General features: G+C 32.6%; 1 protein-coding gene across 6 annotated transcripts in view; it reads left to right on the top strand.

Annotated features, from left to right (window-relative positions):
- The window catches only part of LOC127736505 (tyrosine-protein phosphatase 10D-like), a 181,165-nt gene extending 159,578 nt beyond the window's left edge, over window positions 1-21,587 (top strand). For all 6 annotated transcript variants that reach the window (XM_052247056.1, XM_052247055.1, XM_052247053.1 and 3 more), the window contains 5 exons: window positions 3,617-3,742; window positions 4,303-4,454; window positions 6,724-6,868; window positions 12,240-12,348; window positions 14,209-21,587. In XM_052247056.1, coding sequence (XP_052103016.1) covers window positions 3,617-3,742; window positions 4,303-4,454; window positions 6,724-6,868; window positions 12,240-12,348; window positions 14,209-14,264 — 588 coding nt within the window. In that variant the 3' untranslated portion in view covers window positions 14,265-21,587. The remainder of the gene's footprint in view (window positions 1-3,616; window positions 3,743-4,302; window positions 4,455-6,723; window positions 6,869-12,239; window positions 12,349-14,208) is intronic.
- The last annotated feature ends 3,327 nt before the right edge of the window (window positions 21,588-24,914 follow it).

The following is a 24,914-nucleotide window of genomic DNA, read 5'->3' as shown; positions in this document are numbered from 1 at the left end:
TGGCATCCGTCGTCGTCCGTCGTCTGTGGTCGTTGTCGTTGTCTGTCGTCGTAAACTATTTCAAAAATCTTCTCCTCTGAAACTACTGGGCCAAATACCTTCAAACTTTAACTAAATGTTCCTTAGGGTACCTAGTTTATAAATCTTATCCGAAGTTATGATCCATCGACAAACATGGCCGCCATGGCTAAAAATAGAACATAGGGGTCAAATGCAGTTTTTGGCTTATATCTCAAAAACTTAAAGTTTTTAGAGCAAATCTGACATGGGGGTATAATTGTTCAATTGGTCAAGATCTATCAGTTCTGAAATTTTCAGACGAATAGAACAACCCATTGTTGGGTTGCTGCTACCGAATTGGTAGTTTTAACAAAATTTTGCAGTTTTTTGTTATTATTTTGAATATTATTATAGATATATATAAACTGTAAGCAGCAATAATGTTCAGCAAAATAAGATCTACAAAAAAGTTAATATGACCATAATTGTCAATTGACCCCTTAAGGAGTTATTGCCCTTTAAAGACAATTTTACACAATTTGTTCATCAAGTTTGCTAACATTTAAAAATCTTCTCCTCTGAAACTACTGGGCCAATTACCTTCAAACTTTAACTAGATGTTCCTTAGGGTATCTTGTTTATAAATTTTATCCGAAGTCTGTATCCATCGACAAACATGGCTGCCATGGCTAAAAATAGAACATAAGGGTCAAATGCAGTTTTTGGCTTATATCTCAAAAACTAAATCTTTTAGAGCAAATGTGAAATGGGGTAGAATTGTTAAATTGGTCAAGAGCTATCGGCCCTGAAATTATCAGACGAATATAACAACCCATTGTTGGGTTGCTGCCACCGAATTGGTAGTTTTAACAAAATTTTGCAGTTTTTTGTTATTATTTTGAATATTATTATAGATCTATATAAACTGTAAGGAGCAATAATGTTCAGCAAAGTAAGATCTACAAAAAAGTTAATATGACCATAATTGTCAATTGACCCCTTAAGGAGTTATTGCCCTTTAAAGACAATTTTACACAATTTGTTCATCAAGTTTGCTAACATTTAAAAATCTTCTCTGAAACTACTGGGCCAATTACCTTCAAACTTTAACTAAATGTTCCTTAGGGTATCTTGTTTATAAATTGTATCCGAAGTTTGTATCCATCGACAAACATGGCCACCATGGCTAAAAATAGAACATAGGGGTCAAATGCAGTTTTTGGCTTATATCTTAAAAACTAAATCTTTAGAGCAAATGTGACAGGGGTAAAATTGTTTAATTGGTCAAGATCTATCGGCCCTGAAATTATCAGACGAATCGAACAACCCATTGTTGGGTTGCTGCCACCGAATTGGTAGTTTTAACAAAATTTTGCAGTTTTTTATATGCCCGTCAATTTTTGACGGGACGTATTATGGTATACAAATGTCTTCTGTCCGTCTGTCTGTCCGGCATAAACATGTCGCACCGTAACTTGAGAATGACTTATCCAAATTTCATGTAACTTAACATAGTTGTTTCTTATGATTGTCAAACGATCTGTATACTTTTTGGTGAAAATAAGATTAAAACTTTTTGAGTTACGGGACTTGGTAACTAAAACAGGTGTGTGTTTTTTTTCACATGTCGCGCCGTATCTCAAAAACAGTTTATGATTATTGCTTAAAACTTTACACACTTCTTAGTTATATTAATCTTAAGATCTGTATACTTTTTGGTGATGATTCAAAATTTTCTTTTAGAGATATTGAGTATTTTGTTAAAAAAGGGGGAGGGGTTTTTCACATGTCACGCCGTATCTCAATAACAGTTTATGATTATTGCTTAAAACTTTACACACTTCTTAGTTATATTAACCTTAAGATCTGTATACTTTTTTGTGATGATTCAAAATTTTATTTTTGAGTTATTGAGTATTTTGTAAAAAAAGGGGGAGGGGTTTTTCACATGTCGCGCTGTATCTCAAAAACGATTTATGATTATTGCTTAAAATTTTACACACTTCTTAGTAATATTAATCTTAAGATCTGTATACTTTTTGGTTTTGATTCATTATTTTAGTTTTGAGATATTGATTTTTTTTTTTTTTAAAAGGGGGGTTTTCACATGTCGCGCCGTATCTCAAAAACGATGCATGATTATTGCTTAAAATTTTACACACTTCTTAGTTATATTAATCTAAAGATCTGTATACTTTTTGGTTTTGATTCAACATTTTATTTTAGAGGTATTGAGTTTTTTGTAAAAAAAAAGGGGGGTTTTCGCATTTTATGCCGTATGTCAGAAACTATTTATGCTTATTGCATAAAAATTCACACACAAGACGACGGGCTTATCATGCGCTCATGGCGCAGCTGTTTATTGTTATTATTTTGAATATTATTATAGATATATATAAACTGTAAGCAGCAATAATGTTCAGCAAAATAAGATCTACAAAAAAGTTTATATGACCATAATTGTCAATTGACCCCTTAAGGAGTTATTGCCCTTTAAAGACAATTTTACACAATTTGTTCATCAAGTTTGCTAACATTTAAAAATCTTCTCCTCTGAAACTACTGGGCCAATTACCTTCAAACTTTAAATAAATGTTCCTTAGGGTATCTTGTTTATAAATTTTATCCGAAGTTTGTATCCATCGACAAACATGGCCGCCATGGCTAAAAATAGAACATAGGGGTCAAATGCAGTTTTTGGCTTATATCTCAAAAACTAAATCTTTTAGAGCAAATGTGACATGGGGTAGAATTGTTTAATTGGTCAAGATCTATCAGCCATGAAATTATCAGACGAATCGAACAACCCATTGTTGGGTTGCTGCCACCGAATTGGTAGTTTTAACAAAATTTTGCAGTTTTTTGTTATTATTTTGAATATTATTATAGATATATATAAACTGTAAGCAGCAATAATGTTCAGCAAAGTAAGATCTACAAAAAAGTTTATTATGACCAAAATTGTCAATTGACCCCTTAAGGAGTTATTGCCCTTTAAAGACAATTTTACACAATTTGTTCATCAAGTTTGTTAACATTTAAAAATCTTCTCTGAAATACAGGTGAGCGATTCAGGCTCTTGTGAGCCTCTTGTTTCCACTGTAACAAATAGTACAGAATTTGTTCCTAACGAAATAAAGGGTATAAAATATTTGTTCCAACACGAATAGATGTAATGGCATTGTTTATAATTAAGTTTTCCAGGGGAACTTCTGTTGCAAGGAACACATATACGTTGACATTGTAATCATTTTTAGTATGCAGTTGTATAATGATGTGTAACAGATATAGTTTCCATTTTATTCTGGTTAGATAACATTTGGCCAAATTTTTGAATTGACATAGAAGGAGGTAAAAAAAAATATGAAATCTCACATTTGGGCATATCACATGTGAGAGAGGTCAAAATCTCATTTTTTGACAAAAAAAATAATGCTTTAGGATAATTTTATTGGTTTAGCAGTGGACTTTGAATGCTTTACAAAATAACAAAATGGCACACAAAGCACAATGTAGAAGCATGGTATTTATGTTAAGGAGTTTTGTGCCCAATGCCATTTTCTGATAATTTTGACGCTTGTTATGTGATAATTAAAATGTGTAACTTATTTTTCAGGATAAATGTGAACATTACTGGCCACATGCAGCCAATGAACCAAAGTGTTACAATGATCTTATGGTCAATGTTACCTCGGTATCTAACATGGGAAAATATGATATTCATATCATGGACGTTAGTCTGGTAAGTGGAATTATGGGGTTTTTACAAATATGGTACTGGAATCATGGCCATAATGTCTGATATGATGTAAAATCACATGTATATAAAACCTGCTGTAAACACACTTGTGTAAAAAGAAACATTTATATATTTGGGACCTACAGTGGTTATTCTATAGTTATTTTACACTCTAAGTCGAGGTGTAAACCAAACTGAAGTGTTAAGGGACAAATCACATTCAAGTATTTGTAGAGACGCAAATCACATCAGAATTATTTTACACTGTATTGATCCTAGCCAATTTATTTGTTTTTTAATAACCTTTTTGAATTAACTTCCAGCCATCTTAAAAACAGTCACACATATAGGTTAGTATGTAGGTCACATTGATCTAGATCTCACACCTGATTCTAAAGATTCAATAGGAATACATTGTTAGCTAGTATGTTCTTTGCTTACCAATTTCAAATATTTTATATGGATTTTTGAAAAAATGTATTATTCAGAATTAATTATATTACATATAAATTTTTAATTTCGAATATGTTTCACATATTTCATTGATACCTTTATTTTTGTAGGGAGATGATACGAGAGTAGTAAAACATTTCCACTTTTTAGAGTGGCCAGATTTTTCAGCTAAAGTAGAGACAACAACATTAATTGAATTCATTACTACAGTGAGACAACATATCACACCTGATATTAAAGGTCCTACAGTCACACATTGCAGGTTAGTATGTAGGTCACTATTATCTAATTGTAAAGGTCCTACAATCACATATTGTAGGTTAGTATGTAGATCACTATTATCTAATTGTAAAGGTCCTACAGTCACACATTGTAGGTTAGTATGTAGGTCACTATTATCTAATTGTAAAGGTCCTACAGTCACACATTGTAAGTTAGTATGTAGGTCACAATTATCTAATTGTAAAGGTCCTACAGTCACACATTGTAGGTTAGTATGTAGGTCACTATTATCTAATTCTAAAGGTCCTACACTCACACATGGTACGTAAGTATGTAGATCATTGTTATTTATATCCCACATCTGATTTTAAAGCCAAAACATTTACACATTATATGTAAGTGTTGGATATACATTGTAGTGCCTAGAACTAAAGACTTCTGTAAATTCAGAAATTATTGTGAGGTTTTTATTAATGTGACTGATGCAACTAGGTGAGAATCACAAAAATAAGAACTCATATTCTGATATCTTATACGTTTTACTGTATGCAGATTTTCTTGAAATTGTAATAATTAATCTCGCACATTTATGTCCATTCTTCAAAAATCACAATAATTTCTGAATTTACAGTATTCAGTCCCATCCTATATTATGGTATTTAGGTTATAATGACCTGATATTTGCATTCAAGGTTCCATAGAAGGTCATTTCAATCATAGACAATAGCTCTCCAGGTTTCTGTGGGCGCTGCTGTTCAGTTTTTTTTTTTTTAATTTAAAAATCTCTCTGAAGACCATGCACTCTCATGACACAGAGTTCAAATCTTCCTCTATAAAAATCATTTCATTAATATTATTCATTTTTCTTTAAAATTTACTAAATATTGTCCAAACATTGCTCACACAATACACAGTACTCAAAATACATTTTATATTCTAATTCGTTACCTCAAACGAATATAAAATAAAAACAAGCACTTGTTTCATAGGAATAGCTCGCCAGCATGTGCAGCTTACTGTGATAATTTTATTAAAACAAAATTAAATTTGAGTCCTGATGTCATCATGATAACGGCAACACCGCTGCGTAGTACACAACAGCCTACAAAATAGAAAATCAAAATGAGAAATCATATATACATATATAGGTCTTAATGATCAACCAAACAATGTCATACTGGTAGTATAAATATCTATCTTCTATGCGTAAAAACATTTCAAAAATACAAGCATTCAATAGGGGGGAGAAGGGGGGGGGGGGGGGGGGGGGGGGTCTTTACCTTAACTAAACTCCACTGTACTCAACGGTATACGAGCTTCGAATGACAATATATCTTAACTTACTTTAACAAGAAAACTATTTGCACTTTAAAAATCCCGTGCTATTTACATATCAAATATCATACTCAATATATTTATGCAATGCGACAAATATTGACCAATCCGAAATATCATATATTTAAAAACACAAACCTGTTTATTTAATATAAACACCAATAGATGACCACTATGAGGACACACACTCAAGTGTGATTGTTTACATAATAGAAACATGTGTATGCTCAACTTTAATAAATACATATATGTTGTTGTTTTAATTGATACAGTGATAATTAGATTCATTTGATTGTGATGTGTAGAAATATTTTAAACATTATTAATTGAAACTCAAAAAGTAAGATTGAAAAGGAAGTGAAATCGGTTCTACAACAAATCTCCTTCAAAATGTTCTATAAAATTGTCCTCAGAGTGAAATATCCAAAATAAAGGTTTAAAAAGTTCAAACAAATATTTATCGGACAATGACCAAATCTCAAACTTGATGTTAGTTGTCCAATAGAGTCAATTATAATGATCAAATCTATCTGTTTTTTATATAATACAGAAGCAGCACCTTGATGTGACACTAGTAACACTATGTCCAAATTTCCATTGCCCATCAACTGTCCTTAAAACATAATGTCAAAATTACTTGTTTCATTTTGAAAGTTAAAAAAATATGATAATGTGTCAACTTGTACCTTTGTAAATATAGAAACCTTTTGTGAAGTTTTTATTATTGCCAAGCTGTGACTGAAGGACCATGGCTTCAATTTTAAACTCATATTTTTTAATTCATATTGCATTTTTTGCTTGTAGCGCATTCATTAATCTTGCAATAATTTCTGAATTTATAGTATATAAAGGTTTTTGTTATTTAGTTTCTTGATAAAATTGAGTTTCTTTTGAATGATTGGATACTTTTATAATAATTGCAAAAGTTTAGATGTAGTTGAATGTCTATGAACACAGAATGTATATTTTTTCAGTGCTGGTGTTGGTAGAACAGGTACATTTATCACGGTAGACTACTTGATGCAGTATGTTGAAGACCATGACTTGTCCTCACAAGTAGACATATTTGACTGGGTGATACAGATGAGAGACCATAGAACAACAATGGTGCAAACATGGGTTGGTATACTATACTTGTATTCTTTTGGTGTGGTAGAGAAACTTTCAGTGACAATGAAGAAATTGCCCATAAACAATTTTTTCCTTCTTAGTAAAGCTGCTTTTGTATGAGTGTAGGACAGCATGATGTCTTTATCAATATGATTAGTTTGATTTATTTTTTAGCTTGCTTTCAATAATTGTGAGCATTTTTTGGTATATACAATATTTTAATTTTTTCCAAACTGCACACATGACAAAATATAACAGAAATATAATGATTTGAAACAAGAAAAACTTATATAAATTGCTCTCACTTAAAGATGAGAAACCTTGGAATCATAGTGTAAAGGAACACGCTACAATGGAATTTATAAGTTATTTATTAAATATATATTTGTTTGCCAGTTCAAATCAGATGGAAGCCTGATCAAAGGATGTGATCAACTTATTCTGATTTAGCTGTAAATATACTTTAGACTTATAAATGTGTAACACAAAAAAAAGTTCAATTTTCCAAATTCCAAAATATAGTGTCACATAAAACAGAAGAATTATAAAACAAATCCCCCTGTTTCCACAATAAATTTTTGTACAACATCAATAATATTTTGTTACCTAATAGCTGAAAAGTTTTACCTGATAATAAGGTTTGTATATATACTAATATTTCCATGTAGAGTGTCAATGGTTCTTGCCCTTATGTATCTGTATAATTTTGGCGTTCTAGCATGAAGTGCTTGCTGTTTTCAATTTATCCATGCACTTTAAAATACAAAGGTCAGAATGAACAATATTTTTTTTCTAGAAAAAGTAATTAGCCATTTCTACAACCAGTATTATGATATGACAGGATTTTCTATATATCACGATTTAAATAGTGTGTAAGCACATTTTTTGGTGGATTACATTTTACTTGAGTATAATTTGATACTGTTGAACTTTGCTTGTGTTTTTAAATGGTTTTCCCATGAAAAATATTTTGAGTAGTACGACGGATTAAGATATGGGGGCAGGAAGGATGATATATCTGTTTCCTTGTTTTAATTTTTGTTTAAAATATGATGTTTCTCATACAAAATAGGGATTAAGTTCAATATTGACCATTTTCACTTTTGCCATTCAGGAGTTTTGGTCCTTGATTGTATAATTTTTATTCTAAAAAATGCATAATTATACCCCCGCTTTAAAAAAGTGGGAATATACTGTTTTACCTCTGTCTGTCTGTCATCCATCAGTCCATCCCAACCCCCTTTAATTTGAAAATGTACTTTTATCTTGTAAACCGTCGCGATCCCCACCCCTAAACAATATAAATACTTGTATGGGACAATAAAAGAAATCAAATGAAAATAATTTGGGGTCGTCCCACCCCCTCCTGTTTGAGAACTTGGAAATGGTCGAGATCCCCACCCCTAAACCATATATATTCATGTATGGGACAATAAAACAAATCAAATGAAATATAGGGGGAGTCTCTGGGGTCACCCACCCCCTCCTGTTTGAGAACTTGTAAACGGTCGAGATCCCCACCCCTAAACCATAAATATTCATGTATGGGACAATATAACAAATAAAATGAAATATATGGGGAGTCCCTGGGGTCATCCCAACCCCTCCTGTTTGAGAACTTGGAAATGGTTGAGATCCCCACCCCTAAACCATATACATTCATGTATGGGACAATAAAACAAATAAAATGAAATATAGGGGGAGTCCCTGGGGACACTTCACCCCCTCCTGTTTGAGAACTTGTAAACAGTCAAGATCCCCACCCCTAAACCATATATATTCATGTATGGGACAATATAACAAATCAAATGAAATATATGGGGAGTCCCTGGGGTCATCCCAACCCCTCCTGTTTGAGAACTTGGAAATGGTTGAGATCCCCACCCCTAAACCATATACATTCATGTATGGGACAATAAAACAAATAAAATGAAATATAGGGGGAGTCCATGGGGACACCCCACCCCTTCTTGTTTGAGAACTTGTAAACAGTCAAGATCCCCATCCCTAAACCATATATATTCATGTATGGGACAATATAACAAATCAAATGAAATATTTTGGGAGTCCCTGGGGGTCACCCCACCCCCTCCTGTTTGAGAACTTGGAAATGGTCGAGATCCCCACCCCTAAACCATATGTATTCATGTATGGGATAATATAAAAAATCAAACGAAGTATAGGGGGAGTCCCTGGGGTCACCCCACCCCCTCCTGTTTGAGAACTTGTAAACGGTCGAGATACCCACACCTAAACCATATTTATTCCTGTTCATCATTTCAAAAAGATTTGAATGACATACAGGGTCAATCTCCTAGGTGTCACATATGCATATCACTTTACTAGACCAAACCAATATGAACTGGACTTTGCCCAATGTCAGGAGACCATGGGAATGACGAATTATGGGGGCTTTGTTTGGGAGACTTCGTAACGGCATCCTGTTACAATTATTTGTTTATTATAATATTTAATTGATGCAAAAAATGAGTCTAGGTTAATTGAATTTACTTTAATTATTTATTAAATTATTTCTGGGCTTATAATAATTTTCATTTATGGCTTATGTTAAAGAAAACATAAATCTTTCAAGCAGTGTAAAGCCCGAGAATGTTTGACCAACTGTTTTATAATCACCTGTCATTTTATTCCAAACTTGGTATGGAGTAACATCGTGCACTTGGGGGTGAAGGTGGGGGGTCATTTACATTGATATATGAGTTGCTTTTGAAAACCTTGATGAAATATTAATTATTTTGCCTTAATAATCAATTCATTTAATGAACATAAATGTACAATATACGAATGTTTAATGTTTGTTCTTTCAAATCTTAAAAAAAAATTGAAGCAACACTGCCACAGTTTTCATAATTACGTTTGCTTTGGTTTTTGGTTAACTGCCTACAGCGCTTACAGTGCTTTGATTTTTATTTAGTTGACGCATCAATCGACTTAAATTTATAATTCTTGAAATACCCGCCCACTCAGCCCTATTTATTTATATTTTTTATTCAGAACTTTCTCTCCCGTGTGTATACCAGGTTTTTTGAAAGATAGGTTTTAGTGTAACTTCTGTTTGAGTAAGTTGCATGTACTTGTTCAGTATTGTGACTGTCATTTGTTTTTTGTGTTGTGTGTATAGTGTATGTTGTGTAGACTTGTAAGTTTTTTGAGATACTGATCTAAGTCTAATAAATGTTTTTACATACTTTTCTTTTGTCTAAAATTTGCCAGAGAGATTTAAAAGATTGAAGAGTAATTGATTTGAAATTGACATGTAATATTATTTCAGTGTGATAATGTGGATTCATTATTATTCGTTGGATACCAATTTTCGTGGATTTCGTGGTTATATGTTAACCATGAAATTAAAATTTCAACAAATGGCAAATTTACTATAGGCTTGTATGCAGACATTGTCAAAAACCACGAAATTAAATATCCACGAACATGTAAGTTTCGAAAATTGGTACCCACAAAAATAAATGAATCCACAGTAACTTGAGAAAGATTGATCCAATCCTTTTCAAATTCTAATATGATGTTTCTCATGACAAAATGGAGGTCATGCAAATATTGCTGATTTTAACTTTTGTAGTTTGAGGTCACATCAACATGAAACATTGTACACATGTTCATTATGATATGAACTATTTCCTTGTTTGCCAAATTTGTGGTTTTGACACTGATATCACAGTTCCCTAAACATGGAAATATGGTAGTACAAGTGGGGCATCGTGTCCTATGGACTGATATCACAGTTCCCTAAACATGGAAATATGGTAGTACAAGCAGGGTATCGTGTCCTATGGACTGAAGTCACAGTTCCCTAAACATGGAAATATGGTAGTACAAGCCGGGTATCGTGTCCTATGGACTGATATCACAGTTCCCTTAACATGGAAATATGGTAGTACAAGCAGGGTATCGTGTCCTATGGATTGATATCACAGTTCCTTAAACATGGAAATATGGTAGTACAAGTGGGGCATCATGTCCTATGGACTGATATCACAGTTCCTCAAACATGGAAATATGGTAGTACAAGTGGGGCATCGTGTCCTATGGACTGATATCACAGTTCCTTAAACATGGAAATATGGTAGTACAAGTGGAGTATCGTGTCCTATGGACTGATACCATAGTTCCCTAAACATGGAAATATGGTAGTACAAGCAGGGTATCGTGTCCTATGGACTGAAGTCACAGTTCCCTAAACATGGAAATATGGTAGTACAAATGGGGCATCGTGTCCTATGGACTGATATCACAGTTCCTTAAACATGGAAATATGGTAGTACAAGTGGGGCATTGTGTCCTATGGACTGATATCACAGTTCCTTAAACATGCAAATATGGTAGTACAAGTGGAGTATCGTGTCCTATGGACTGATATCACAGTTCCCTAAACATGGAAATATGGTAGTACAAGTGGGGCATTGTGTCCTATGGACTGATATCACAGTTCCTTAAACATGGTAATATGGTAGTACAAGTGGAGTATCGTGTCCTATGGACTGATATCACAGTTCCCTAAACATGGAAATATGGTAGTACAAGCGGGGTATCGTGTCCTATGGACAGATATCACAGTTCCCTAAACATGGAAATATGGTAGTACAAGCAGGGTATCGTGTCCTATGGATTGATATCACAGTTCCTTAAACATAGAAATATGGTAGTACAAGTGGGGCATCGTGTCCTATGGGCTGATATCACAGTTCCCTAAACATGGAAATATGGTAGTACAAGAGGGGCATCGTGTCCTATGGACTGATATCACAGTTCCTTAAACATGGAAATATGGTAGTACAAGCAGAGTATCGTGTCCTATGGACTGATATCACAGTTCCCTAAACATGGAAATATGGTAGTACAAGTGGGGCATCGTGTCCTATGGACTGATATCACAGTTCCCTAAACATGGGAATATGGTAGTACAAGTGGGGCATCGTGTCCTATGGACTGATATCACAGTTCCTTAAACATGGAAATATGGTAGTACAAGCAGAGTTTCGTGTCCTATCGATTGATATCACAGTTCCCTAAACATGGAAATATGGTAGTACAAGTGGGGCATCCTGTCCTATGGACTGATATCACAGTTCCTTAAACATGGAAATGTGGTAGTACAAGCAGAGTATCGTGTCCTATGGACTGATATCACAGTTCCCTAAACATGGGAATATGGTAGTACAAGCGGGGTATCGTGTCCTATGGACACATATTCTTGTTTATATATATATGAATTCATTTGGCAGATGGTACCCCCGGGGACTGACCATAAACCAGTAGAGATACAGACACACTGGTAGTAAACTAGTGTTGAAAACAATGAAATGACTGTGTTCTCTAATGATATATAATTGTTTGATTGTAGACACAGTATGCTTTTATCCATGACTGTCTATCTGAAATAGTAGAAAGAAAGAGAAAATTACAGAATCCTGAAGTTAATGGAGAAGTCTCTATTGATAATTTAGCGTTTGGTAAGTAGGATATATCATTTTGTCATTCCAGTAAAGGTTCTGACATTCAGACTTGTAAGTTACAATTAAGTTAAATAGTCATGTTCAATCCTTTACCAAGTGACTGAAGTGAGGAACCTCATCAGTGGATGTCTTTTATCATATCTTAATGATTTTATCCTTTAGTGAATTAGGTGTTGATGGGATTCACAACATTTAAGACTCTTGGTGATTTACAGCTGGATATATTGTATATATACCTGTGTATTCTGAATTCTGTATTGCAAATAAAAAAGCTATATACAAGTTATCCTGAATATGTTTGAAAGATATCTTTCTTCTCCAGGCATATTTTGCCTTAGCTGTACTTGTCACAAATTTTTGAAATTTTTGTTTTTTTAGTCTTCAACATTGATTTTGATTTGGCCTTCTTACTGTTTTGATCTAAGCACCACTGACTAGTCTTGCTTAGACAAAACACTCGTGTCTGGCATACCAAACTATAAGCTTTGAGGATTTTTATACGCCCGTCAAATTTTGACGGGACGTATTATGGTATACAAATGTCTTCTGTCCGTCTGTCTGTCCGGCATAAACATGTTGCACCGTAACTTGAGAATGACTTATCCAAATTTCATGTAACTTAACATAGTTGTTTCTTATGATTGTCAAACGATCTGTATACTTTTTGGTGAAAATAAGATTAAAACTTTTTGAGTTACGGGACTTGGTAACTAAAACAGGTGTGTGTTTTTTTTCACATGTCGCGCCGTATCTCAAAAACAGTTTATGATTATTGCTTAAAACTTTACACACTTCTTAGTTATATTAATCTTAAGATCTGTATACTTTTTGGTGATGATTCAAAATTTTATTTTAGAGATATTGAGTATTTTGTTAAAAAAGGGGGAGGGGTTTTTCACATGTCGCGCCGTATCTCAAAAACAGTTTATGATTATTGCTTAAAACTTTACACACTTCTTAGTTATATTAATCTTAAGATCTGTATACTTTTTAGTGATGATTCAAAATTTTATTTTTGAGTTATTGAGTATTTTGTAAAAAAAAAGGGGGAGGGGTTTTTCACATGTCGCGCCGCATCTCAAAAACGATTTATGATTATTGCTTAAAATTTTACACACTTCTTAGTTATATTATTCTAAAGATCTGTATACTTTTTGGTTTTGATTCAAAATTTCATTTTTGAGATATTGATTTTTTTTTTTTAAAAAGGGGGGTTTTCACATGTCGCGCTGTATCTCAAAAACGATTTATGATTATTGCTTAAAATTTTACACACTTCTTAGTTATATAAATCTTAAGATCTGTATACTTTTTGGTTTTGATTCAAAATTTTATTTTAGAGATATTGAGTTTTTTGTAAAAAAAAGGGGGTTTTTGCATGTCAGGCCGTATGTCAGAAACTATTTATGATTATTGCATAAAAATTCACACACAAGACGATGGGTGTATCATGCGCTCATGGCGCAGCTGTTTATAATTATTTATTTATGCATACCCCCATTCAAGCATGTAGATTTCAGTTACTGTAAATTCAGAAATTATTGCGAGGTTTTTATTAATACGAATAATGCGACTGGGTGACTATCGCAATAATAAGAACTCACATTCTGATGTCTGTTACATATATCTGTATGCAGATTTTCATGATATCGCAATAATTAATCTTGCATTTTTGTCTATTCTTGAAAATCGCAATAACAAATGAACACATTAATTTCTGAATTTACAGTACATAAAATTCATTAGTGTATTCAATCTTCACAATACTGTGTTTTGTCTATCAGAATTAAACCCTTAGGATATGAAAGTCTTATTGTCCTTATTGAATTATCTTTAACTATATCTTTTTCTTTTCAGAACCTGATGACCTGTATGAAAATACCAAAGTTGGACAACTTCAGACAGAATTATGATGAATTCATTTAAATTTTCATTACTCATTCCAGTGTATATAACATGTGCTAATCAAATATGGTGCAACAAATAATGACATGCTTTTATATACTATATAACTCCAGTGTTCTACTGTAGGTCAATTAAGTGGAATGTAATGTAAAGTCAATGATGCATGAAATGTAGGTCACTACTGACAGATTATCTTTACATTAAGTTACTGTAGATTTGTAAGTTAACACAGTTATTTATTATAAACACTGAAAGTATGACTATATGCATATTAAATCTGCAGTTTGAGCAAGAAGTGTTATTATGGTAAGCTAGTTGTTTAATATATCCAGGCTCTTCCAATATAGAGGTGCTAAAAGATGCCAAATACGCACTAATTGAATCAAAGAGATTGATAAGATATAGAAAAAAATGTCTGTATGAATGTAAACATTCTTCTATGGTCTGTTTTCATTGAACTTAACAAAAACCCATATGAAAGTTTTATATTTTTTTAGAGCTTTATATTTGTTATAGCTTTATATTTGTTAGGGCTTTATATTTGTAAGGGCTTTTTGTTCAGAATGAATCTAATGATTTAATATGATTTGGTCTGATTTATGTTTAAAATTTTGTTTTTACAATTGTTCTCTTTTGTTTGAGAATTGTCATATTGTTGATTTGACATATGTGATTGGTCTTTTGCATAATTGCAAAAACATCAATAATCTTTCGCCATGACATAGACTATGTGTGTTGATTCAGTATTAAATCTATATCAATCCATATATCCAGAGTCCTTTGAAACTTTGATAAAGGTAATATTGTATTTTTAAAGCTTTAATGTTAGATATTGAGGTGTTATCTTTACAATAAACAGTATCAAAACTACTGTAGAAACTGAATTCATTGAAAAGTATGAAATTGACAGAACTGCTTCTAATTAGATAGGCTGCTTTCATTTCTCCATTTAAATTTTACTACAATTATACTTCAAAAATTTTTATATGAGTTATTGCCCAGGGAGTTTTGTATGAGTAATTGCCCTTGTAAATTGGTTTTTAGCGGTCTGTTGGTTTGATACATGTGAAATTAATTCAGAAAGCTAAGCATTCTGATTTGAAAGTCTTCCTTAGGATTGATGTCTCATACAAACAAAATTGTAAATACTGATATTTTTGTTCACTTTAGTCAAATGATCTAGTCCACTAAAAACCAAAGACTTCAATCCTTGAATCCTGTATATTTATTAAGTCTTGACGGTAAAATAACATGAAAATTCTGGTTTCTTGATTTTTGAGGAAATCTGTTTTCTCAAAAAGCATTCTTCAACTTATTTTGAATAAAAAATCAAACATTCAGTGAAGTCTTTATGATATTATAATTAAATGGAAAAGAAATCTCATTAAATATCATATTTAAGTTTTTGAAGTGTTGTCTTGTAGATAAGAATTTTACATACAATGTGTGTAACCACTGAAAATTTTTGTATGAGTTAAACTACATGTACATGTATCAACAAACCTGAGCACAATAATATACTTCATGTTTAATTTTCATTGGGGCATACACTATATCTAATTCAATAGCAAAACATGTCTTGTATTTAATTTGAAGCACAGTTTCTACTTCTAAGTATCTCTAATATGATGTCACCAGCAAAATGCTTTCTAGCTGTTGTTTTTTTTTAATTGAAAGTTTATTGATCTCTTTAAATTCATGCAGAGGTTCTAAAATTACAAGTTGCTGCATATTTAATGTTTATTTAAAAAAATCAAATTTTTTCATTAAGTTGAACACATGGTATTATGATTTGCTTTGATGGCTTGTGGAAACAAAGCAGCTTTTATTTGATAGCCAAGATTTTTTTATAATTGTGTTGTCTGTATGTTTTTTCTATATGCTTATGTATATGTATATGTACACATTGTTAAAGCACCACAACTTTGTAGTGGTAAACCAGCAGTGGTAGTCAGTTGATTGTCTGCTAATTCAAATGCTTTTAATTTAATTGTAACCAAACTTAATACCAAAAGCAGTTTGTTGTTCCTCAGCTGTTTCAAAGGAAAATATTTCATTAATTTCATTTTGGAAAATGTCCACAATGACAGTAACATTAAAATACCATTTGATGTTTTTATATTGTTGCAGTGAGGTTGATACAAAAAAAAGAATGGCATGTAAAGTAGACTCATGTTACAGCCAAGTTTATTTTGAAATTATTTATCATAAGAGCAGATCTAGAATTAGATGTGTTTATCTTGGTCCTGGGCAACACTTTCTCATGACTTAAGTCTTCTTAAATAACACTTGTTATTTAAGTGAACAAGATGAGCTGTTGTCCTTTCCATTCATTCAATTATAGCTAAAATTGGTCAAAGTTTACTGTCAATATTATCATTATTAATTGTGTATAGGCTCAACAGATGTAGGCATCCATGTTATCAATTAAATATATATTTATATATATATCTGTGTGTATACATACAAGTTAGTATTTCAAATTTGCGTAAAATTGTTTGTAATAGAGTTTAATTTATGATATGCATTTTTTTATATGTATATACTGTTATTTTATAGCAAATTTGTTATAATATATTCCAACATCTATGTGTACATAATTTATGACTTTGTAAGTATGTGTATTTTCAAAAATTTTCGCCAATTAGCCATGTTAGTTTACAAACAAACAATACACATAGTTTTCTCCAAATGATCTGCACTTTTTTCAAAATTTTAGACCATTTTCTTCCAAATTGAATTATGAGAGGAAAGCTATCTCCCTTGATCTTCACAATGTATTTTTATATTCAATTTTGAATTTGCATGGTCTGTTTCTAAATATTTTAGTTAGCCCAGTACACATTACAGATAACCTTTTAAGGACATTACAGGAAAGAAATACATTTAGAACACAGATTAGGCATTGTAAATACGTCATTTTTTTTTAATTTCATGTTCTGTGATCCTGTTGAATTTGATTTTCACTTAAAATTTATATCAGAAAGCAAATAAGACACAAGAAGACGTTACTAAGTTGAAACTTTGTGTCTAATCCATTTGTCCTTCTGATTATTAAAATATGTTTAAACTAAGCAAGAACAAAGCCATACTGTACTTTTTGATTTTATCCACACATGCCTTTATTATCCACTGACTGATAGTAACACATGCCTTTATTATCCACTGACTGATAGTAACACATGCCTTTATTATCCACTGACTGATAGTAACACATGCCTTTATTATCCACTGACTGATAGTAACACATGTCTTTATTATCCACTGACTGATAGTAACTGTTTGCTTTTATTGTTTGCACTTTTTCCCTTCTTAATAAATACACTTTGCTGACAAATGGTTTCAGTATAACTGTTGTGTTTATCACAATACAAGTGAAAGATTAATTCTATTTTTTTAGCTCACCTGGCCCGAAGGGCAAAGTGATCTTTTCTCATCACTTGGCATTCGTCGTTGCCGTCGTCGTTAGCTTTTTACAAAAATCTTCTCCTCTAAAACCACTGGGCCAAATTTAACCAAACTTGGCCACAATCATCATTAGGGTATCTAGTTTAAAAAATGTGTCTGATGACCCCGCCAACCAACCAAGATGGCCGCCATGGCTAAAAATAGGGGTAAAATTTAGATTTTGGCTTATATCTCTGAAACCAAAGCATTTAGAGTAAATCTGACTTGGGTAAAACTGATTATCAGGTCAAGATCTATCTGCCCTGAAATTTTTAGACAAATCTGACAACCTGTTGTTGGGTTGCTGCCCCTGAATTGGTAATGTTAAGGAAATTTTGCAGTTTTTGGTTATTATCTTAAATATTATTATAGATAGAGATAAACTGTAAACAGCAATAATGTTCAGCAAAGTAAGATCTACAAATAAGTCGTAATGACCAAGATTGTCAGTCGACCCCTTTAGGAGTTATTGCCCTTTATAGTCAATTTTTAACAATTTTTCGTAAATATTTGTAATCTTTTCAAAAAACTTCTTCTCTGAAACTACTGAGACAAATTTAACCATACTTGGCCATAATCATTATTAGGGTATCTAGTTTAAAACATTTGTCAGATGACCCCGCCTTCCAACCATCATGGCAGACTTGGTTAAAAATAGAACATGGGGGTAAAATGCAGTTTTTGGTTTATATCTCTGAAACTAAAGCATTTAGAGCAAATCTGACAGGTGGCAAAAATGTTCATCAGATTTAGCTCTATCTGCACTGAAATTTTCAGACGAATCTGACAACCTGTTGTTGGGTTGCTGCCCCTGAGTTAGTAATTTTACAGAAATTTTGCAGTTTTTTGTTATTATCTTCGATATCATTATAATATCTAATATCTAATACTATTAATTATGATTTTAACCTTATTTTACATGATTTCCAAAGCATCAGTAAATACAGGTGAGCGACACAGGCTCTTGAGAGCCTCTAGTTTAACATGTGCTATTCTTTTTTAATTTTATCTGTAACCAGTTTGTTTACCTGAATTAATCTGCACAGACAAAGTTTACTGTTATAAAAAGTATTTTTTTAGATGAACATGGGAGACACAGTTAATTCTTATATTCATTTTAATTGATTGATATTGCTAAATCTATGTAAAACTATATTATCAGGTAATGTTCAGTTTCTTTACATAGTTTTAAAAAGGCTTGAAACACCTTTCTGGCTCGTCTCTGCTGGCACTAAAGACTGGTATAAAGTTGTTGAATATAAGTACATTAATTACATATAAATGTGTCTCAGACCCAAATGGGCTTTCAACAACTAAAAGTTGACAGCGTTTAGTTGTATTATGTCACATACAAACTTAAATAAAATAATCAATTTGTAATATTCACTTATTGAGTGAAGGGACCTAATTTCGATTTCAACAGTTTTGAAAGTATTGAACAATGAAGACCAATGAACCGAAATAACACCAGGAAAGGACACCACAACCAGTCAATTGATTTCTGATGTATGAAAGTTATATCGTGTCAGGACAAAAGAGATATTGACTTTCAGTCCAGTTATACCCTTCAAGCATACAAGCAAGAATTAAAATCTACATATGTCTTAAAGAAAAAAATCAAAATTGTATATAATCAGCATTGCATCACATATGCTATAATCATTATGGTGCTATTTGATGAAATCTCAAAGAAGGTAATAAGATAGATTTTCCATTGCTCACAGAATGCAAACAAAGGTTTATCATTAAAGAAATTTGTAGTGTGATTTTTCTGAAATATTATAAATCAGAAAATACATGTCACATTTTCTAATACATTTACTCATATGTAATTGTAGATCTGATTCTTTGAAAATAACCAATAATTTGAAAATTAATATTTTTGCTTGAAATTTGTAGAAAAAAAACACCACCCACCTGCCAAAATATAAATTATGAAAATATAGAAAATAATATTTATTTCGGGTAACTGATGTTTACAATTGAGTTAACAATTGTAAAGATCAGAAAAATTATATTTTGAGTATTTCTAATGTCAAAAAGATATGTTGGTAATTTAGGGGAAACTTAGAATGTAACATGTAAAAAATGATTTCAAATGTTGAAGAGAAAATTTAGAAGGAATGTATTGTTTTGAAAATAGTCAATCTGTAATAAATTTACTGATGTAAAGCTTTAGCTTTTAATTCTACCATACATGTTTTTTTTGGAAACAAGAAAATTAAAATCAAATATGTAAGAATTCAAGTTAAATGTAGTGAATAATTAAAAAAAACACAAAGTTAAGCAATCATCAATCAATAGATTAAATTAAAAACTTAAAAGAAATCAAACAGACCATGTTGAATAATTTATTCATTTCAATTAAAAACCGTGGGTATCGGTAATTAGAAACCCAAGTAAAATTATTTCACTTTGAGTCAATCCAGTTATTTCCTTAACATGGCCAAGCAGTTGTTTTGTTAATTGTAAATATGATATATTTTGTATTAATATGATATAAATATACATTTTTGTACAAACTGTTTTCTGTATGAATGTAAATGATTTTTATATTATGTATTTGTTGATTCTAGTAACATAGTTTATTTATATATTTTATGAAGTTTTATTTTTTGTATCACATTTCAATACATTATACAGATTTAGTATGAATTTAAAAAAAATAAGGTGATATACGCCACGTCTGAATGCATACAAGACATTGCTTTAGTATTTTAGGCATATGTTATATATGTCTCATTTATTATTTCCCTGCTTACTTTAGCAGGTGTATATTGTAAAGAGTGTTTATTTGTCCAACCCAACTTTGTATCAGCTACTTATCTCACCATATTTTATGAAACTTTTTCTTTCGATCTGTAGTATGTAATGGCACTGTACACCTTTTTAGCCTGATAAATTTGGTTTTTGATCAGAATGTGTTTTCGGTTTTCCCATTGCAAAACATACAATTTGCCCAACTGCAAGCGTTGTTGACATCTTGACCATTTTGATACAAAAGTTGGACATTGAGTGTGAATTTATAAACTCTATTTACAGCTTTTTTCGTAGTTTAAGATCTTGAAACTGATTATTTATTAGTACAAACTGTTCTATGGCATAGTTTCTGGTACAACTTCAAGACATCTAAATCAGCTTCAATCAATTCTTAAGATTTTGGTTGGAAAAACTAATTTGTAACAGTAAACCTGTAAGACAATCTGCATAAAGGTCATTTCTAACTTTCTCTTCAAATTTATTTCATGCAAAGCAGTTAAAACTGCAAAAGATTTTAATAATGATATCTAACAATGATTTTCATGGCTATTCTTTTCAGCTAGGAAATGGAAAACACTATATTACAACTTGTGTTATGCAGTGTTAACTTTTAAAAAGAAAGAAAAAGAAAAAAAGAAACATGTAAATTTTGCTTGTATTGATGCCCTATTTAATACATAGGAATAATAGCTAGGAACTAACAAATAATGAAGAGTACAATTTCAGATTTCACATGCAAAACTATACATGAGTTAACCTATTTACTTGTATATTGCCAATTCTTCCTGAAAATTGCGAAGAGGTGTTAAAAAATTTGTACTCAAGACTGAATTTGTGAAGTGAAACTCGGTTAAACCTAAGGTAGAGTCACATTAAGCAAGCTGTTTCATCTCAGCGATATTGATATCATCAACTGTCAAATGTTAAAGGAATATTGATATCAGTTATTTACATAGGCATACAGCTAAAATTCAAATTGAACTGACTAGTCTCAGGAAAATTAGATAATACCTTTATAATTTTTGGGGTTGAATGGTAAAGGAATACTATTCGCTTTAACATGATGATCTGTTAACTTTGTTATTTTATAAGTTTATGAATTGTAGAATAAAGCTTGAAACTTACGATTTTATTGTTTTTATACGTTAGTAGAGGGGCATTATGTTTTTTGGTCTGTGCGTCCGTTCGTTCGTCCGTTCGTCTGTCCGTCTGTCCCGCTTCAGGTTAAAGTTTTTGGTCAAGGTATTTTTTAATGAAGTTGAAGTCCAATCAACTTGAAACTTGGTAGACATGTTCCCTATGATATGATCTTTCAAATTTCAATGCCAAATTAGAGTTTTGACCCCAATTTTACGGTCCACTGAACATAGAAAATGATAGTGCGAGTGTGGCATCCGTGTACTATGGACACATTCTTGGGTTTATTTCCATTTGTTCTGGATGGTTATATACATGTTTAAGGAGGAGATGGTTGCCCTTTGGAGGCACCAGTCTAACGTCATTTGGAGTGAATGCAATTCTCTCAAAGTTTTGTTTGTTACCTTGATTTTTATTGGATTTATGAGATTTGAACATCAATACACTACTGTTTCCTAAAAGAGGAGGTATGATAAAGAGATATTATTTGGGCCTGAAATTGCAAAAATAAGTAACTATTGAAAAGTATGGTTATTTTATTGATCAATGAGCCGGTTAATATAATCTGGACACTTTAGTTTAGAAATGTCACTTGTGATGCCATAATGACATCATAAACATTTAGAAATTCACGTATTTGACCCAAAATGGCCATTTCACGAACAGTTTTTGGTCAAAATATACATAATCAACAGCTTAACCCCAAGAATATTTTCCTCTCATTAACATTTTTGTAAAACAGAGGCGAAACATACCAATGGGACATTCAAACTCATAAGTCGAAAACAAATTGACAATGCCATGACAAAAAAAAAAACGAAAAACGACGAAAAGACAAACAATAGTTCACAAACACAACATATAAAACTCTAGACTGAGCAACACGAACCCTATAAAAACCGGGGGTGATTTTAGGTGCTCCAGATGGGTAAGAAAATCCTGCTCCACATGTGGTACCCGTCGTGTTACTCATGTAAGTACAAACCTGCTGATAAGTCTAAGTCGGCGGGTTACATTTAAGGACAAGAGGACGAGATTGTGATTACGACAATTGGAACATATCTGTTGTCATCTGTGAAACAGATATTCCATAAAAGTCAAACACCTCGTGATGGCATCTTTAAAATTTTCAAAGGGATGACTTCAACTTCACCACTTGGAACTTTCAGTTGTACATTTTTACATCCCTTGTAAGCAGCAACCCTCTATCAAGGAAATACAAGCTCTGGAATATCGTATCAACAGGGAGATGTATACTCCATATGCAGGCGCTGCTGGAATACTACCCCAAAAAATATCTTAATATTAATGACATGATCTCAAAATAAGGATATTTTAGCAGTTTTATCTTAAATGTGAAAAGTTTGAAACCCTAATGCAAATATGCAAGATTCATAAACTGAAAAACACCACATTCTTTGAGGAATGGTCCGAATTCTTAGATCGGCTTGTTGTCATACCAAACGAGTTGCTTATTACGGGCGATCTTAATTTTCACCTGGATAATGTGAATGCGAGCGATACTCGGAAATTCAATGAAACTCTTCGTGACCATGGACTGGTACAACATGTCCAAGGACCAACACACAATAAGGGTCACACACTTGATGTCGTTATAACAAGAGACAACAGCATAATTGTGCAAACATCTCCATCCATTAAGGACCCATGTCTATTCGATCAGAATGGTAATCCTTCTGGTGATCACCTTGCTTTGTTTACATCATTGAAGATCTCAAAGCCACCGAAACAACGCCATACCGTGTCTTATCGCAAATTTAGTGACATCAGTACAACTGACTTCATACAAGATTTGAGCACTACTAAAATAGTTCAAAATCGTGAAGGGTCGGTTGAAAATATAGTAAACTTGTATAACACCGAGCTTAGTTCAATCATCGATAGGCATGCACCATTAAAATCGAAGAACATCATAATGCGTCCTAACACTGAGTGGTATACAGACGAACTCCGCATAGCTAAGAGAGACCGTCGGAAAGCAGAACGACGTATGCGGAAATCGAATTTAACACTTCATCGTCAAATGTTTCAAGATACCTGTCTGAAAGCAAGCAAGCTTCTCCTTAAATCCAAGAAGGACTATTTTTCAACCAAAATATCCGAAATAGAACATGATCAAAAGCAATTGCATCGTTTGACAAATGACTTAATGGGCAATAGGCGAGAAGTCATACTACCTTCGCATGATGATGAAAAAGTTCTGGCTGACAAATTTTGTGAATTTTTTGTTGGAAAAATAAGTGCCATTCGTGACAATCTAACGGCCAAGAATGATGCATCCAATTACAACCGTGATACAATGAGAGCTGATATAAAATTCGAAGGTGAACCATTAAGATCATTATCACCAGTTTCAAATGACGAACTTCGTAAAATTATCTTGGCTGCTCCGACAAAGTCTTGCGAACTTGATCCGTTACCAACAAAACTTCTTAAGCCTTGTGTGGATCATTTGTTGCCGTCAATCACAGATATAGTTAACACGTCGCTATCAGAACAATGTGTACCACTGTCGTTCAAACAAGCTGTTGTGAGACCATTACTTAAGAAACCAAGTCTAGATAAAGAGGTGCTCAAAAACTACCGACCAGTCTCCAACTTACCTTTCATTTCAAAGACACTGGAAAAGGTTGTCGACAGTCGACTGGAAAATCACATGAGTTCACATTCTCTACATGATACTGTACAGTCAGCCTACCGTGCATGTCATTCCACGGAAACTGCTCTCTTACGTGTTCATCACGATATTGCCTATGCACTAGATAATAACTGTTGTGCCGTTTTGGTCATGCTCGATCTATCGGCCGCCTTTGATACCATCGACCATCAAATTCTTTTTGATCGTTTGGAATATTCCTTTGGCGTTACCGGAGATGCTTTGCTATGGTTACAATCGTATCTTATGAACAGGACTCAACGTGTTGCTATAGGATCAGTACAATCTGACGATATAAAACTCGATTTTGGTGTACCGCAGGGCTCGGTTTTAGGGCCGAAACTGTATTGTATTTTTGCAAAACCAGTAGGTGAAATTTGTAGGCGCCACGGAATGTCATACCATTCATACGCAGACGATACTCAGGTTTATCAAATCATAAGACCGCAAGGAGACTGGTGCGATCTGTCCAAACGCCTAGAAAAATGTTTGTCTGATATTGGTGATTGGATGAGTGTCAACATGCTGAAACTTAATGAAGACAAAACAGAATTAATCATGTTTGCACCAAAGCATCAATTGAAGCATCTTTCCGATTTCCGTCTGACATTTGATGGAACTGTGTTAAGCGACGTTT

The sequence above is a fragment of the Mytilus californianus genome, unplaced genomic scaffold, assembly GCF_021869535.1.
Source record: "Mytilus californianus isolate M0D057914Y unplaced genomic scaffold, xbMytCali1.0.p SCAF_31, whole genome shotgun sequence".
In the NCBI taxonomy this organism is placed as follows: Eukaryota; Metazoa; Mollusca; class Bivalvia; order Mytilida; family Mytilidae; genus Mytilus; species Mytilus californianus.
The sequence above is the reverse complement of the archived record's forward strand: the minus strand, read 5'-3'. Positions and strand labels throughout refer to the sequence as shown.